The sequence below is a fragment of the Rana temporaria genome, chromosome 10, assembly GCF_905171775.1.
Source record: "Rana temporaria chromosome 10, aRanTem1.1, whole genome shotgun sequence".
NCBI lineage: Eukaryota > Metazoa > Chordata > Amphibia > Anura > Ranidae > Rana > Rana temporaria.
The window spans coordinates 58,466,820-58,484,502 of NC_053498.1; the positions used below are offsets into that span (position 1 = coordinate 58,466,820).

Genomic DNA, 17,683 nt, shown 5'->3' on the forward strand with positions numbered 1-17,683 from the left:
TGGGTACGCAGATGCCACAGAACTGGAGCCAGGACCTTGGTGAACACTCTGGGGGCTATGGACAGGCTGAATGGGAGGGTCACAACATGTGGTGATCCTCCAACGCAAATGGCAGAAACCTTTGGTGGGGTGGAAAGATTGGAAAGTGCAGGTTAGAACCCTTCATATCCACTGATTCCAGGAAATCTCCATGCTGGAGAGAAGTCACCAGTGACCGCATTGATCCCATCTGGTGTATTCCCTGCCTACATATGTATGTGCACATCCCGCAACCCAGTATCCTACTTATAGCATTTATTTTATGGAAAAAATGTTCACCAATTAAAGCAGTATTAAACCCTAAACCAAAAATATCACAGCTTACCAATTAATAGATGTGGTTGCTGCATTTTTTTTTTTTTTAACCCAGTGATTTGGCCAGTAAGACACCTCCTGTAATAGAATACTGCACCTCTGGATGAATGAGCACAGGAGCACAGCAGACAGCAGAATTGTCAGTGTGGGGGGGGGGGGGGGGATGTTATCTATACTAGCAGACACACCAACAAATTGAAGCCAAAGTCCAGTGAAGACTTTATAAGCAGCTCCAGCAGTTTTTCCTTTTCCGATGAAGGTTTAACATGAATAAATAAAAGATGATCATTATAGGCATCCTTGTCAATGTTAAGTAGTTTGTCCCAACGCCCTAAACTGATACAATCTGCAAGAGAGCTTGTTCTTTTGTAAAAGAAAAAAAAAAAAAAACTTACCGGCTGGATCAGGAGATGAAAATAAAAGGAAAGAAAGCCAAAAAAAAAAAGACATTTAAAAACACAGCAACCACATGTAAGAGCTGATAAGCTGCAAGTCTACTATTGGGTTTAATACCGCTTTAAGGGGGGGGGGGGACAGGACAGTCTAGCAGTGTGGAGGGGTTTGCAGGAGCAGATCAGGTAAGGAAAACTGCTTTTCACTGTCCCCTAGGCATAAACTAACAGCTAACCTTCGCAGTACAGCCGCAGCTCCAATTTAACGCTCCAGCATCTACCAAAAACTAAAAAAACTGTTTCAGGCGGATTGCCCCTATTATGGTATATCTTTAAATGTTCTTCTATTTTTGCCCAAATTATAACTGCTTCTTCCCCTGAGCATAATTACCTGTTTCATCATTCAGAGCACCCACAGAATGCAGCAAGCCGGCTTCTTTCTTGTTTCTTCTAGATACAAAAACAGATCGTGAGAAATTCAATAACTTCCCTTTGGGATTATTATTATTGCAACACAGTTTCTCTGTATTCTGAATATATACTGTATATCAAAAGCCATTAGGTAGGAGGTGAGTTATATCACATTTTTTTTTTTAAATCGGGGTACTATGCCTTAGAATTCAGGACGAGTATTATCTGACAATTGATTAGGTTGGCAAGTACCTTGTTTCTTTATTAGTTAGCCACATACAGTAGATACTAGAAGCTCATTTATAAATCTAGAACAGAGTAAACATTGCAGCTTTATCTGATAAGAATGCCCTTATTCTGAAGAAAAGTTAGGTTGCCATAGGATATTGCACTTCAGAATGAAAACTTCATTAACACAGCTGGTAATGTTTCTCAAAGCAGTCAATCAAAATAAAATGCAACATCTATTTAGTTGCTAAAACATGTATACATTTATAAATGAGTCTTGTGATCTCCTTGTGATCGACGATACAGAATGCATCCAAGTAACCCAAAAGGTGTATTTTGCTGAAATATATAAACCAGCATGTGGCCTATGATGCTGTATGCCAATACATTACATAGCAATGGTCGCTAAGAGCTTTTGCAAATGTCTGCACATATTCCACTTATGACCAGCCAGGGCTTTTTTTCAGGTGGAACTTGGCAGAACTCAGTTCCACCACCTCTGGCTCAGATATTTTGGTGCCTGCTCGCCACAATCACTTGTAAACACAGAAGGCCGGGTTCTGTGTTTACAAGTGACAGCTCTGCACTGTGTGTAATGCAATCCTGGTATTTAATGCCCCTTTAAGACCCTGCTACTGTTTGTGAAATCTGATCACACCCACTATTTGATGTGATTTGGAGGGTGTGTGTATAAAGGTTTTGGGGAGTCATGGTTGAGTTTCCACACCTATTGCTTGGGAGAAAACGCCCTGTGACTAGCCATCCACTAAACTATGTTTTGGAGAAAAGTAAAACAGATATTGCTCTGCAATCATGTTTTGATGAACAAATCTTATCTTATCTGTATTTTGCCTTCCCTGGTTCCGTCTATTCCCCCGTTCTCAACATACTACTGTTTTCACTACATATCATATTTTAGACCTAATTATTTTTCCACTGCAACTCTGTGCTTCTCTACACATTGCAGGCAGATCATAGCTGGTGGAAGGGGCTGGAAGGGTGTTGTACATATCTACTGAAAACATCACAGCACCCTACCTCAGTACTCCACAGCCATGATGCAAGCAGTGGGCTGGCTCTCGGGAAGAGTTAGGCAGGTATCAAAATTCCTTGATGGGTGGATGTCACCCTATCCTGGAGTAGTTGACATTGCTAGACAGCCTGCATTTGCATGAAGACCACCCTAGGTAACATCTACACATGCTAAGCCTCAATGATTGAGGCTAGGTTAACACCTTCGAAGGATGTGGCTCACAGCAGGGGTCCAGCGAGTCCCTATTCTCTGTTTCAGGGACCAATTATGGCCGAATTTGTACCTGAATTCAGCCCTGAAATGGAGCCAAGGATGCACAGGGCCCCAATGCAAGCCGCTCTGCAGCTGCAACGGAGATATGTAAACGGGCTCAATGGAGAACCAGTCACAATCTCCTGCCATGCGAATTCTCCGCATCCAATTCGCATAGGTGTAAATCCAGCCTAAAAGAAATGAAATCCAATAAATGAAAAGGGAGAGGCCAGTAAGTCTAGAGGAACAATTTAGACAATGTCCTCCAGCCAGGAATGAGATGAGCTCTATCTGACTTGCTGCAGATTTTAATGTAGTGAAGTGAGAGTAAGCAATTGCAATACGGCTGGCAAACCTGTATAAATTTGCAAGACTGAAGGAAAGGCTGGAGTTCACCTTTAACTTATTGAATATTTTTCAAAGCAGATTGAAAACATTCATCAATGGGTTAGTTGACCTTTACAGGAAACAAAAAAAAAAGGGTGAAAAGCAGACACCCCCTCCCTAAGCTCTGGACCCCGCTGTACTTACCTCTGGGGAATTGCAAATGACCGCTTTTCCCCTTCTTCTCCATTAGTGCTTTCAAGACAGATCAGATGGATTCTAAATGGACAGCGCCATCCAATCAGAATCCATCTGGACCATCCTGGAAGTACTGACAGAGAAAAGGGAGAACAGTGGGGATTGCAAAACCCCAGACCGCTGAATCGGCTGTGGGAGCCCTGCCAGCTCAGGATCGCCAGAGGCAAATACAGCGGGGGTGGGGAGGGTGTCTAGGGTTAGTTCACCTTCACATTTTTTTTGTTAAAGTGAAAGCTGAACTCCAGTACTGTGAAGGGGGGGGGGGGGGTAAGGATCAAGTGTTAGTTCACATGTAAGGTTTTTATATCGTAACAAGCCCTTCACAGTTTTTGACTATGCGGATGCTTACTGAAGCTTTTAGGTGGTTGCATCTGCATTTTAAAAACAACATTACAGGAATTCTATCACTGAAAAGAAAGGGCATAATGCTCAACCGAAGTGCCAACGCAAAATTATTTGTCCTATGTTTAAATATTCACTTGTCCAAATGAAAGTCAAATCTTTTAACCGATATACAGAATTACTCCCAAATGTTCACAATATTCATGGCTTTATGTCTGGTACCCAAAAATCAACTTGTGCTTTCTAAGATTCTGTGTCCTAGACATACTAGAACTTACTGCTGAGCTGACTAGCTCCGACAAATCGCGTGCAGTTTACTCTAAAAATTCTTGCCATACCATGAGGCAACAAGGAAAGAATTTCACAGATGGCATACTGTTAATATCAGCTTTTACTTTGCCATTGGGAGATATATTATTGAGAAAACATTTGTCTGCCATTTCTTTCTGTCATTCGAAGCTTACCTCCATTGCTCCAAGCAATATATGAGTAGTGCAAATATGTAGAAAGACAAGAAAACACCTAAACAGAACATCATCCCACCAACATAAGTAGTCCCTGAGAGAGAAAAGACACAATATTAGCATGATGAAATGTACACATAAAAAAAAAATCCCCCATGCTGTCCAATCTACATACTGCTAATGGCAGGGCTGACCAAGACTTCCAGCGTCTTTTGACGGTCTCCATGCTCTATAGGGGTATCTGAAAAACAAACAAAAAAAGACTTGAAGTGCATCTGCCATAAAAAAAACAATCCCACCTCCCCTCCGTGTAGCAGGGACATCTGGTAATTAACACACTGCCTGCCAGCTACCATTGGCTGCACCGACCCCCAAAATAACCCCACAATCATATATGCAATTTTGCCTTTTTCTGAAAGTTGATTCTGACACATACGGTAATTGGGCAAACCCCTCCCTACCATGTGACAGAGCCCAGGCCTTATAACCTGCTAGACAAAAAAACAGGCACTGCAATATAGGAGGGAGGAGAATCGTGTTCTATATGCAGAACTACTGGGTTTTTCTATGGGGAGGTGGACAGAAGCAAGGTAATCCCAAACAAAATTGGCGTCCTTTTTTTCCCACAAATAGAGCTTTCTTTTGGTGGTATTTGATCACCTCTGCGGTTTTTATTTTTTGCGCTATAAACAAAAATAGAGCGACAATTTTGAAAAAAAATTAATATTTTTTACTTTTTGCTGTAATAAATAAAAAAAAAATTTTCCCCTCAGTTTAGGCCGATACGTATTCTTCTACATATTTTTCGTAAAAAAAAAAAAAAATCGCAATAAGCGTTTATTGATTGGTTTGCGCAAAAGTTATAGCATTTACAAAATAGGGGGTATTTTTATGGCATTTTTATTAATATATTTTTTTTTACTAGTAATGGCGGCGATCAGCGATTTTTTTTCGGTACTGCGACATTATGGCGGACACTTCGGACACTTGACACATTTTTGGGACCATTGGCATTTTTATAGCGATCAGTGCTATAAAAATGCATTGGATTACTATAAAAATGCCACTGGCAGTGAAGGGGTTAACACTAGGGGGCGGGGAAGGGGTTAAGTATGTCCCTGTGTGTTATCTTACTGTGGGGGGGGGGGGGGGGGCCTCACTAGGGGAAACACTCCCCGCTCTCGCACGGGATTCGGAGGCGAGCTCGAAAAGCGGACGTATAGCTACGGGCTCTCGCCCAGGAGGGCCGACCTGCCCCCGTATAATGACGGTGGCTGGTCGGCTAGTAGTTACCTTGTGTTGGTTCTAGAGTGACCACATTTCCAAACTACCATCCAGGGACACACTTTCTTCAGAAAAAACAGTTTGTGCTGCAACAAATCACAGCACAGTGATTGGACACAAGAGGCGGGATTTATGATTTCTCCAATCACAAGCAGGGGGTGGGATTGTGCTCCTCCAGGCATTCCCGGCCAGGACAAGTACTGTCCGTGAGTAAAGCGGTGATGTGAAGGCCTTTTATGGGGGAATCAGATTGGCCCGGGGGGGGGGGGGTGGCTGTGTCAGTTTCATTCCGGGACACTGTATTGTCCTGGAATGAATGTGCCCAGGACAGACCTGCAAAATGTGGGACTGTCCCTGGCAATCCGGGACACGTGGTCATCCTAGTTGGTTCCTAGGTGTATTCCCTGGCTTTGCTTCCTCCTATGCCCTGAGCTGCAATAGTGGCAGATGTAGCTGTATGAGTGTCCGATATCCCTTTCTCTGTCTGATCCTCAGGTTGCTAGTCCTGTCTTTCTGGGCCTTAAAGACACAGCCAGAGTCAGATAGGAATGGCGGTTTTGCTGAGGGGGACAGACCTATTTTTTTTTCTATAAGTTGAGGGCAGGTCTGGGAATGCTTAGGCCATTATAGCAGACAGTCTAATCTCATCTTGTGCTCCTTATAGGTACGAGAAGTGTGCCCACGCCAGAGACCGAAGCACAAAGAGAAAGTGGATCCAGGTATGAGGGTGGAAGACATTTTGAGGCTTTGAAGGTGTTTAAAAGAGTGCTGGTGGACTTTGCTTATGCTTGTAGGGGGGCGGGATGACCCGGATGGAGAAGATGACCCGGATGGAGGAAAAGGTATATTTTTGAATTCATCGCTGTGCCTCATTTTGCCTCAGTCCATTCTCATTGGTTTTGACCGGTCGTGTGTACGCAGCCTTAGTCTCTGAATAGGAACGCCTACTCCCGCGGGATCCACTACCCGGAAGCCGGGGGGAAAAAGCTATACGGCGGTATGTACAGCGGAAAAAAAACAACATACTGTACATGTCGGCAGTATGCTGGATGGAATGGTATATACACGTTTTTAGGGTGAACCTCCGCTTTAAGCTTTATCCTTTTCGCCTGGAAGAGTCAGATGCATAGGATAATGTACCCAGGATTGATGCCGCATTAGACTACTTGTTATATTACCTTACCCCTGGATGACTCCACAGCCTTTAGGGATGTTATGGATAGAAGGCTAAATATGGAATTGATGCAGACCTATCTGGGGGCTGGCACCGTGTGTAGACCGGCAGCCGTCTTGACCTCGGTAACCAGTGCCATGAGAGCTTGGGTAGTCTCTAGCAGTTCATCAGCTGGTCAAAGAGCAGACCTGTCGCCATTGGTGGAGTTGAAGTTGGCAGCTGACTTTGTGGCAGAAAGCCCAGGGCAAATCAGGAGGCTAGAGTCCTCATATCCTCAAATCGCCTGAGACATAGACTAGCTGAAATTTCCAATGGTGTGACAATGCATGCTGACCCATTGCCTGTGAAGTGTAGTATTGTTAAAAGAACCCCAGAAGTCGTCTGTTGGATGCTGTGGCCATCAGATTTATGTCCTGGTCCCCCACATTGAAAAAAATCTCCTGAAGATATCTCCTGATCAAGGACCACTCATTGCGTTCTAGAAAGTGACCACTCTGACCATCTGCTAGAGAATTCTCCACCCCTGGGAGATAGGATGCTGTCAGAGAAAGTAGATTCTGTTCTGCCCACCAAAATCTTTCTGCATCAATCTGAAATAGTGGTAAGCTCTTTGTTCCACCCCGATTGCAGATGTAGGAAACTGCAACTTCATGTGGGAAGCCTATGTATTTTTACTTTTAAAGGGGTTGTCCTGTGGGGTTGTGGGGCAGGGATGACCTATTAGTAGGCTGACATGATGAGAATCCAGGAAAGGAATTACGGTAAGTATGGAAACAATTTTCCGTAATGTAGAGTCATACAGTATAGAGTGCCATGTTCTAACAGAGGGACGGGAACTTCCCATCCTGGCTTCGGAGCAAAATCAAGCTGAGCGGTGCTCATCCTTTCACATGGAGCTTTGTATTCTATGAGTGAAAACTAAGCTTCCAATGATTGACTGAGATGGGCTGATGAGGTCACAAACTCCGCCTCAGCCAGAGGAGGCCTTGTATTCATTCAGAGAATACAAAGCTCCCTGTGAATAGCTGAGCAGCCAACATGATTTTGGCCCAGGAGCGAGACAGGACATTCCCAACATGCTGCAGTAACACAGCGCTGTATACTGTATGTAGAAGAGGCTATACAAATTTTATACAGCACACTCAGCTGATGTTAGTGAAGTAAATTGGACCAGCTAGGTCCAAATGAACCATTTAAAATTAAGTGAAACATTAAGATTAGCTTTAACCATTTTGTCTCTGTGGACGTGGGTTTAAAACCGTAGCAGCCATGAGCTTGTATTTTTTTTTCAGCCTGCTCCCCACTGTTCTATGGAGCAACCAATTTGATAAAATGTTGCACAAATATTGTGCCAAATAATAAAAAAAAAAACATACATATATATTTATTTTTTTAAGGCCTCTGCTTTCAGAAAATATAAACTGTTCTTGGTTTTTAAGTAATTATATAGCCAAAAATGCAGATTTTGTGTGTATGCTCTAGAGGGGAATGATTTAAAATGTGTAAAAAACAAACAACATTACTCAGGACTTCAGTATATGGAGCAAAGTAAAAAAAGTATTAAAGCTGAACTCCAGGTAGATATAAAAGACACAAATCAATGCACGTTTTAAATGCAGCTAGTAAAAGTACCCACAATTTTACTTGCTAAAAGCCACCTGCAAACCTCTATACAGTGGTACTCAGACTGCAAGAGGGAGAGGCAGTACTGGGACAAATGGGGTGCACTGCATGCAAATCTTCTGACACAAAGCGTGTTGATAGGAGAAGCATCCAGTCAGCAGGCTAGAAGCAGAGAAAGGCCACCACTATATACCTAGGCACAGGCAGCTCTACAATATATGTAGAGCTGCCTGTGCTGTACTGCAGAGCGGTTTAATTCTCAAGACTGGATGGATGAAAACAAATGACTATTTGGCCGTTTTTCAGAAAATTAGGATTAAAAAGAAAAAAAATTGTGCTTGAGACAGAGAGACAGAGACAGAGCGAGAGAGAGAGAGAGAGATACCTGGATTTAAGGGATAATAAGGCAGGCCTCCACCACAGGCTTCATCCTCTGTTTTTACCACAACGACAACATAGAAACCCCCTTGGTTAAAATCCTTTTTCTGAAAGGCGATGAGAGAACATTAAGGCTTGAGCTTTTAAAATGGGAAAAACAAAGCGGCAGCCTACAGCATACTGATAAAATGTATCACAGCACATACACACACCAGGGACAGCAACACAAACATCCAGTATAGCCATATCACATACATTGATCATTTACATTAAAGTGATGTCATGTCAATTATAATGATGATTAACATCAGCATATAAGAGGTTATGTTCCATTGATAGGGAAGATTAGTAAAAATCTGCATATAAGATGTTATGTTCCATTGATAGGGAAGATTAGTAAAAATCTAACTGTTTAAATAATAAAATAATAATAATTTTCAACAGAAGTTTTAGATAACTATACCTTAAAGCGCAACTATACTTTCGTTGAACCCCCCCCCCCCCCCCCCCCCGGGTGATGTATGTACATTGCAATGATCCTAACAACCTTTGTTGCAGATTCCTACCTTTTGTTATTCTTAAAAACGGAGGTCCGGTTAAAAAAAAAAATAATAATTAAAAGTCAGCAGCTACTAACACTGTAGCTGTTGACTTTTAATAAGGACACTTACCTGTCCAGGGTGCCAGCGATGACGGCAGCCCGAAGCCGAGCAATCGCTTGGGTCTCGGCTGCCCCGCTGCCATCCTCGGTGAGGGAATCAGGAACTAAAGTGTTGCGGCTATACCGCCTAATTCCCTACTATGCATGCGTGAGCCACACGGCGCTACGTGAATGGGCAATGTCTCCTGGGACACACACAAGGTCCCAGATGACACCGCTCCCCCATTCCCCAGGAGGCAGCGCGAGGAGAAGAAGAAAGAAGATGGACCGTGGATCAGGAAGTGGCAGATCAGGACGATTGGCCTAGCAATGGGCACTTCTGGTATGTATTTTTTATTTATTTTTTTGCAGCATTTTAGAATTTTCTTTTTTTTTCAAGGTGGAGCTCCATTTTAAGAAATCCCTGTGTGTTTGTCTGTGCCTCTGTACTCAGTAGGTCTAATAGGAGTGGTTTCATAATTATCAGTCAGCTGTGGCAGCTGCAGGGCACTAATGGAGAAAGCTGCTGGGCCTGCATCCCTTTAGAAGTGATTTCCTATTGGAAATATTTCACCAAAAATGAAACTTGTTGCAGGGGATGCCTGAAATCTAACTTGCATCTTAGACAGACTTTTGGGAAAATTGGTGAGCCAATCACACAAGCAGGCAATTATGTATCTGGGGGGTGGTCAGTACACATTGTGTTTACAGAACAACTCCAGGTAGCCATATTGCATTGCATTTATAGAAAATGATAGCAGATTGGAAAGGTAATTTGTAATAACATTCAATTACAGTATGACTTGTATCGCAATTGTACACGCTATATTTTTTTATTTGCTAATTTTTCTCCACACGAAGGTGGAGTTACCATTTAAAGCGGTGTTCCAGCTGCGATTTATTTTTATTTTTTTAAAGTCAGCAGCTACAAACACTGTTGCTACTGACTTTTAATAAGGACACTTACCTGTCCATGGAGCCCGCGATGTCAGCCCCATCAAGGCAGATCTGTCCATCGCATCGGGTGCCGGCACCACCATCCTAACTTAGGGAAACAGGCAGTGGAGCCTTGCGGCTTCACTGCCCATTTCCTACTGCGCTGCACTTTGTGAATTGTCGGCTGTCTTCTGTGACACACACACACACGTCCCAGAATACAGCCACCCCATTTCCCAAAAGGCAACGCGAGGGAGGAAGAAAACTAGGAGCTCCACGGAGAAGGAAGCTTAAGATTAGGAAGACTGCCTAGCAACAGGCTTTTCTGGTAAGTACAACTTTTTTTTTTTTTTTACATATTTTAAGGAGAATGTTAATGTAATTTAGTTTTTTTTTACAGTGGACCTCCGCTTTAAGCATATAGAAAAACAGATAAAGGATTAAATTAGATATTGTTTAAATAAGAAAAAACACTGACATTCAAATTTGTATAAATGGAGAAGACAGTATGGACTTAAAATACAAAGCTCAGTCACCTGCACTGTGATGGCAGCTTTTTTGGTCATCGTCTGATACATGCCAGTGAAAGCCACATTATTATCGAGGTCATATACTGGGCACTGCAAGAAAAAAAAGCCAACAACGTTTACAAATAAAAAAGCTGTTAACAATGGGATGTTCCCAAAAATGTATCAAAATATGGTATAGGTGGATAAAGTAACAGGCCACCCTGGGAGAGGATGGAGTACAAGGCGACAAGCAGGGTACAGTGTTGGGCCGGATAATTTTGCAGCCGCAGAATTAGGGCCATATTAGCTTTTACTCGGATTATGGTGTATTCGGTGGTCAAAGGCTCAGCATCAGAACTGCAAAACTGGATTAGGGATGGTATTCAGAAGAAATAAATTATGCATTTTTTTTGCAAAAGTTTTTGATAGGTCTACAGGTTGTTGTCATACATGTTCAAAAAATGATAGAAATCATAGTATTAATTTTGTATAATTCTAATTCAAATCTGGACCTGGAACTTTATGCTGAGTTGTATGCATTCGCTGTTGCACTGCATAGCTGGCTGGCTAGTGTTACAGCAAGAAATATACTGTTCTGCTGCTCTACTTTTGCCAATGATTATGTGCATGGTAAATAAAAAAACAACATTTTAAAAAAAAAGAAAATAAGAAAAAAGCCATTACTGGTAAACTTTTTAAAATAAAAACACCAACTGCAAATATTATCTAAAGTAGAATTCCAGAAGTGAAGAAATATCCTTTATGGACCTGCCGCAGCAGAAGTTGAAAACTTTCCAGACTTTGGAATAAATTGCTCTGGTAACACTCTGTTAGATAGGTTGGTTGCTACCCTCCTATCCGAAAATCCCTTCTTCCTCAAAAGCTGCTCTTCAGAAGCCAAGCTGTGAGTTTTAGCTAGAGGACCTTGTATCAGCAGGTCCTGTCTCAACGGAAGGTGCCAATACGGTTCGAACCATGAGCCCTGAGCCCATCGACCGCTCATGTGAGCCCCCCATCCGTTGTTAACCTTACTTGGACCAGGAAGGACCATAACAGACCTGCTAAAAATCTTATCTGGTTCTCCTTTTCACCAGGGTGGGAAACGTCACTAGCGAGTCCAGCAAATCTTGCTTGTGATCCCAGACTTTTAAAAATAAACTTCGCAGGGGTCTGAAGTGAAGTCTTACCCATTGAATTTCAGGTATGGAAGAGGTCAGGGTTCCCAATGCCGACACAATCTTCCTGACGGACACAAGCTGACTGGACTGCGACAATAACACTACTTTCACCAGCTTTTTCTTCTTTTCTTATGGAAGAAAGATCTTTTGCTCCACTGAGTTAATACGATACCCCAAGAATAACACCTCCTGCGAGGGAACCAGATTAGACTACTTGAGGTTTAAGATTCATCCTATGGACTCTAGGTAAGCAAGAGCTCTGACCAAGTTCTGCTAAGCATTTCTCTGGTTTGAGCGAAAAACAGCAGATTGTCCAGATAAGGAATCACTGAGATTTCTTCTAGATGCAAAAGGTGCCAATGCTTCGGCCATTACCTTCGTAAAAACTCTTGGGGCCGATGACAGGCCAAATTGGAGTGCTTTGAACTGCAGGTGTAACACCTTCTTCCCTACCTTCAATGCCAACCTCAGATATTTTTGGGACCTGGTGGCGATTGGTATGTGAAGGCAGGCATCCTGTAAGTCTATTGATGCCATGTAAAACCCTTGGTTCAGGAGGTTTTTGACTGAGAAGATGGAATTCATCCGAAATCTTCTGTACTCTACCGAGCGATTTAGTACCTTGAGATTTAGGATGAGATTGAACTTTTCCTGAGGGTTTCTGAACGAGGAATACATGCGAGTATAAACCCTGGAAGAACTCCGTTGTAGGGACCGGAACAATGACTCTCTGTGATCTCAGTTCCTGAATTAGGGACTTCATGGCGAGAGCCTTGGCCAGATCCCTTGGAGCATTTGTCCCCAAAATCTTCTTGGAGGTTCTTCCGTGAATTCGATCACATACACCTGGATGTGTAAAATGAACTGGTTTGGTGTAATGCCTCTCCACTGTAGAATAAACTCCTTGAGTCTTCCTCCGACTGGCAGGAAGGAGTCACTGCAACTTTCCGAAAGTCGCAGGAGGATTGAAGAACACTCCACTCCTACCTTTGGGCTTTTAGAAAGCCCATGGCTTCCTTTTACCTTGCGTTTTTTCTTCCTGCTGCCTTTCTGAGCCTGAAAAAAATTAAATAAAACGCTTATGTGTCTGTACCTTCTTTTTCTTGAACGGAAACCATTTCTTCTTATTGGCTGTGCGGTCAAGAATGGATTCTAGTTCTGAACCATAACAGCAAATCCCCTGCAAAGGGGATGCTACACAGCCTGTTTTATTGATGCTGCATCTCCAGGCCAGGTTTTTAGCCAGAAGGCCCTTCTAGCAGAGTTTGTCAACACTGCAGACTTAGCTGACATACGCATTGACTCTGCTGAAGCATCCGAAATGTATGACACTGCTGCAGATAAGGTTGTAAAGGAATACGCAGTAATATGGGATTTCATCTGGTTAATCCAGTGCTCAAAATTACTAGCAACGCATGTTGTTGCCATTTCCTGGCTTCAGACTGATCATAACCAATTGCCAGGCTCTTTTAAGGAGTAGGCCCATCCTCTTATCCATGGTTCCTTTAGTGTGCCCATATCTTCAAAAGCGATGTTGGTTGACTTTGAAACCTGCGAGAAAGAGGAACCAAGTTTTGGGACCTTGTTCCAGATGGAGTCAGGATTTTCCCCAAATGGGAATCTTTCTTTTGTAGGCCCGAGAAAATAATGGTTTCCTCTCTGGCTCCAGCCATTCTTTTATAATCATGTCTGTGATTATTGAATGGACCGGAAAAGTGCGGCCTTTGGAGTCTCCTAGACTTGCATACATGCGGTTGTGCAGAGAGAGCTCCTCATTCTCCTCCTCCTCTATCCCCAAGGTAGCGTAGATTACTTTCAGGCGTCCCCCTACCTCTTCCAGGGACATCTTGTACTTGGAGGCGGCATCAGCCTCATTTTCCTCTTCCTCAGAATTTGTCCTCTCTTGAGCAGGGGAAACCGGTTCTTGAGAAGTATCGTGGGAGGCTGGACCTCCCATCTGTATCTGAGGAGCCCCCTGAGACTCCAATAACGGCTGAGGAGCCCTGGGTTCCCCTGAAGGTCCTGGCTCTTCTCTCAGGTTTGACCTGAAAGCCAAAAAAGGTGGCCCGGAGCTCATCCTTAATGGTTGTAACAGATCGCCACAAATGGATGGAGACGCCTCCTTGACTAAATCCGAGATACAATCTGCAGAAAGAGGCTTTGTCTAGGATTTGCTTTTTTTGCAAACAGAACACCTTCTCTTTACTGGCTGAACAGAGCTCTTAGCCTTGACAAATAGAAGAGAAAAAAATAATAGAAAACCACGCTGGAATGCTGCTGCTCAGCAGGCACAAATATAAAAAACAACCAGGTGCACTAGGAAAGGACCTCTTACTTCCCTGTGCCCAAGCAAGCCCCACCACCACAACCAACCCTTGTGGAGTCCTCTACCACTAGGCAGAAGGTGCCAACCCTCTAGCTGCTGCACTGCCACATTCACTGGGTAGAACTCCTGCCCAGGTGGAGGAAGGGGGGTGATAACCTATAGGAGAAACGACCACAGTAAGAAAGGAACACAGGGCCAGATTCACAAATGAGATGCGACGGCGTTTCTCCTGATACGCCGTCGTATCTCTGTTTCTATCTATGCGACTGATTCATAGAATCAGGTACGCATAGATATCCCTAAGATCCAACATGTGTAATTGTTTTACACTGTCGGATCTTAGGATGCAGTACCGCGGCCGCCGCTGGGGGGAGTTTGCGTCGTAAACCAGCGTCAGGTATGCAAATTAGGAGTTACGGCGGATCCACGACGGTTTTTCGCGTTCGCTACGTCGCTAGTCTAGTTTCCCGTCGCAAAGTTACACTTTTTTTTTGGTGCCCTAACTTTAGTCAGCAAGTGTATTGCTGTCTAAAGTATGGCCGTCGTTCCCGCGTCGAAATTCAAAATTTAACGTCGTTTGCGTAAGCCGTCCGGGAATACGGAAGTACGCTACGTGCGTCGCCGTTCAAAAAAATTACGTCACGGCGCGCAAAGCACGGCGGGAGTTAAGAAACGGAGCATGCGCAGTAGGTCCGGCGTGGGAGCGCGCCTAATTTAAATGGCACACGCCCACTTAAATTGGCCCTCCTTGTGCCGGAGGCCGCCTGCGTAGTTTTCATCGCAAGTGCTTGGTGAATCAGGCACTTGCGATGAAAAATTGCGGCGGTGTAGCGTATCTAGGATACGTTACGCCGCCGCGATTCTACGTGAATCTGGCCCACAGTGCCTTACCTTAGTCTTGCTGGTGCTTTGGTTGCCCCCATATTCACGGCACTTTCCTCCATTGCAGAGTGCACTGTGGTTGAGTGGCTGAAGAAAAGCCAGTTCCTGGAATCAAAAAACGCCACCACGCTGAACCAGAAGCTTAAAAAGGCACTAGGTGACCCTGCCCTCTCCCCCTGTGCTTTGCGGCCAGGAAATTGCGTCACGCACCCGACCCGAAAGTGCCGCCTCTTCCTGTGCGCTACACAGGACATAGCCGAGGGCTCTCCCTCCCTGGCCACCAGAACAATGGCGACTGATCAACCCTACACCGCTGCTGTCCCAACATGCGGGGGGGGGCCTCCACACAGCGCCCATCTGCAAAGAAAACTGGGCAGCCCTTCACAGGCAGTACAGGCTCTCCCAGAGCACGGAAGGGGGAGTGGGAGCAAGTGGGAAAATCACATCTCCTGCAGATGAAGAAAAAAAAAAAAAGAAGGGTGAGCCCCGAGAGATTATGGCTCTCACCAGAGGTGTTTCTCCAGCTGGAGGAATCACAAAAAAAACAAAAAAGAAACTTAAGGAAACTGCATGGAGGCCTCCTATTAATGCTTTGGATGAGGAATTTCCTGTTCTGGGAGGAGCCATGATCTCTCTCGGGTGTTGACCAGAAAATATGTTTTGGGAAAAAACGCATTGGTGTGAATGGGGCCTAAAAGAAACCCCTTATAAAAACAAAAACACTAAATGTGACAACTCTTCTTTGTGTTTGTCACTCTCCAGTGCCTTAAGCTAGGCTCAGGCCCATGTGCGTAGCTGTGAGAATCGCAGTGATTCCCGCAACGAAAATGTGTTGCTCTTAGGAGATGTGTGGGGCTGCCCGACGCATTTCAACCCACATCGCTTTTGCCGGGAACCTCAGGGAAAGATGCATGCAACTTTCTTTTGCGGATACGCAGGCACTGCAGCCTATTCATTTGTATGGTTTGGTGTGAACCTAGTCCTAGTGCAACTCCTTTACCACCACTTCCCCCAATGTGCTAAAAAGTCACCAGCAACTACCGCCAGTAACTGCACACTCTAACGCTAATGTCTCCTAACTCCTGTACTGCTTAAGCGCACATTAGTCAAAGTGTATGCAAACTCAAATAATTAACTTCTCTTATTTGCTCACCTTTGGTCTGATACCATTGAAAGCAGATGTTATCTTGGACTACAGAATCATTAAATTCGAATTTCATGCTATAACTATTAAATCTAAAATGTGCTCTCACCCCCATTCTAAAGCCAACGATACATGGATCGAAATTCGTCTAGTTCAGTATGAGCCAGCTGGTTGTGCACAATTGGATCTATTGATCGACTTGTGTACAACCAGCCTGTTTCTTTTCCCCTCCAAAAGATCAGTGCCACTGGCAATAGCAGGCAACACTGATCAGCATACAACAGCCCAGCACATCGAATGAGTGGATGGAAGATTTTTTTTTATTCAACCTGCTGGTTAAACTGAAAAATAAAAATTAATCATGTCTTGCCTGCCTAACACCTATCCTAACTACCCTGTAGAAGGAAGATGCATATACTTATTTTCTGTGGTGCTCTAGGCAAGTTACGTGATCGGCTCCCTGCAAGAGCTTCGGGGGAGAGGAGGGACAGCTGACAAAGTCCTCCTGAATTCACAGGCTTCACTGGCAGCAGCAGAAATCAAAAGGCTCCTGCTGCTGTCAGTCAAACCCTGTGAAGAAAGGAACAGAGGGTGTGGCTGAGCAGCTGTGTGTGTATATGGACACACATAGCCTGGCTTGGGAGCATGCACAGGAAGAAGATGCAGAGAGAGCCAACAAGAAAACACTAAAGAAAAGAAAAAGGGACCACTCTGTAAAATTTCTTTAAAAATCGCTGCAAAGAGCAAGCATTCTTTATTTCAGGAAAAAATAAATGCCTATTATATGACTTTAAAAAAGTATAGAGAGGCGGTGTATAATGCCTCGTACACAAGATCGGTTTTCCTGGTGGTCAAAAGTCCGGAAAACCGAGAACCTGCTTGGTTGCTTTTCCCGTGTACACATGGCCGGTTTTCCCGACAGGAAAACTGCCATGACAGCTTTGGTCGGGAAAACCGGCCATGTGTATGCTTCACTGCATTGTTTCCCAAAGGAAAACTGCCGAGCATAAAAACGCAGAGAATCGCGGCGGGAAAAAAAGAGAACAAGTTCTAATTTCTTTGCTCGCAGTTTTCCTGTCGGGAAAACTGCTATGGAGCATACACACGGCCGGTTTTCCCAACCAAAAGCAAACATGGCAGTTTTCCCGTTGGGAAAACCAATCGCGTGTACGAGGCATAAGGTGCATACTTGGCCTTCAAAAATAAAGGCAGTGTGGCACTAAAAAATGTGGTCCAACAGCAAAAGGTTTACCGTTATCACAATGTAAGTTAGGACCTCTCTATAGCCATATCAGGCCTTCGAGCAAAAGTATAGAAAAACTTCTGTCCTCAGAGGGGGAAATCTGTATCAGGAAAGAGGCAGATTATAGAGGCATATAATCACCTACAAGGCTCAGTTCTTCTAAGAATTTGAAAAGTGTGGAAAATCTAAAAATGACTTTGACTGTCAATAAGCTAAAGCTAACAGATAAACCTAAATAGGAGTTTAAATATAAAGTTTGCTCTATTATTTAACATATAGCATACTGTATTAACTCAGTTGTGACAAGT

General features: G+C 43.8%; 1 protein-coding gene across 6 annotated transcripts in view; it reads right to left on the reverse strand.

Annotated features, from left to right (window-relative positions):
- SIDT2 (SID1 transmembrane family member 2) overlaps positions 1-17,683 on the reverse strand; it is a 107,324-nt gene that overhangs the window by 48,914 nt on the left and 40,727 nt on the right. For 4 of the 6 annotated variants that reach the window (XM_040327660.1, XM_040327657.1, XM_040327658.1 and 1 more), the window contains 5 exons: positions 10,630-10,713; positions 8,525-8,624; positions 4,234-4,299; positions 4,059-4,152; positions 1,138-1,196 (listed from right to left, as the gene is read on the reverse strand). In XM_040327660.1, coding sequence (XP_040183594.1) covers positions 1,138-1,196; positions 4,059-4,152; positions 4,234-4,299; positions 8,525-8,624; positions 10,630-10,713 — 403 coding nt within the window. The remainder of the gene's footprint in view (positions 1-1,137; positions 1,197-4,058; positions 4,153-4,233; positions 4,300-8,524; positions 8,625-10,629; positions 10,714-17,683) is intronic. The other 2 variants (XM_040327661.1, XM_040327659.1) reach the window with 1 other exon arrangement.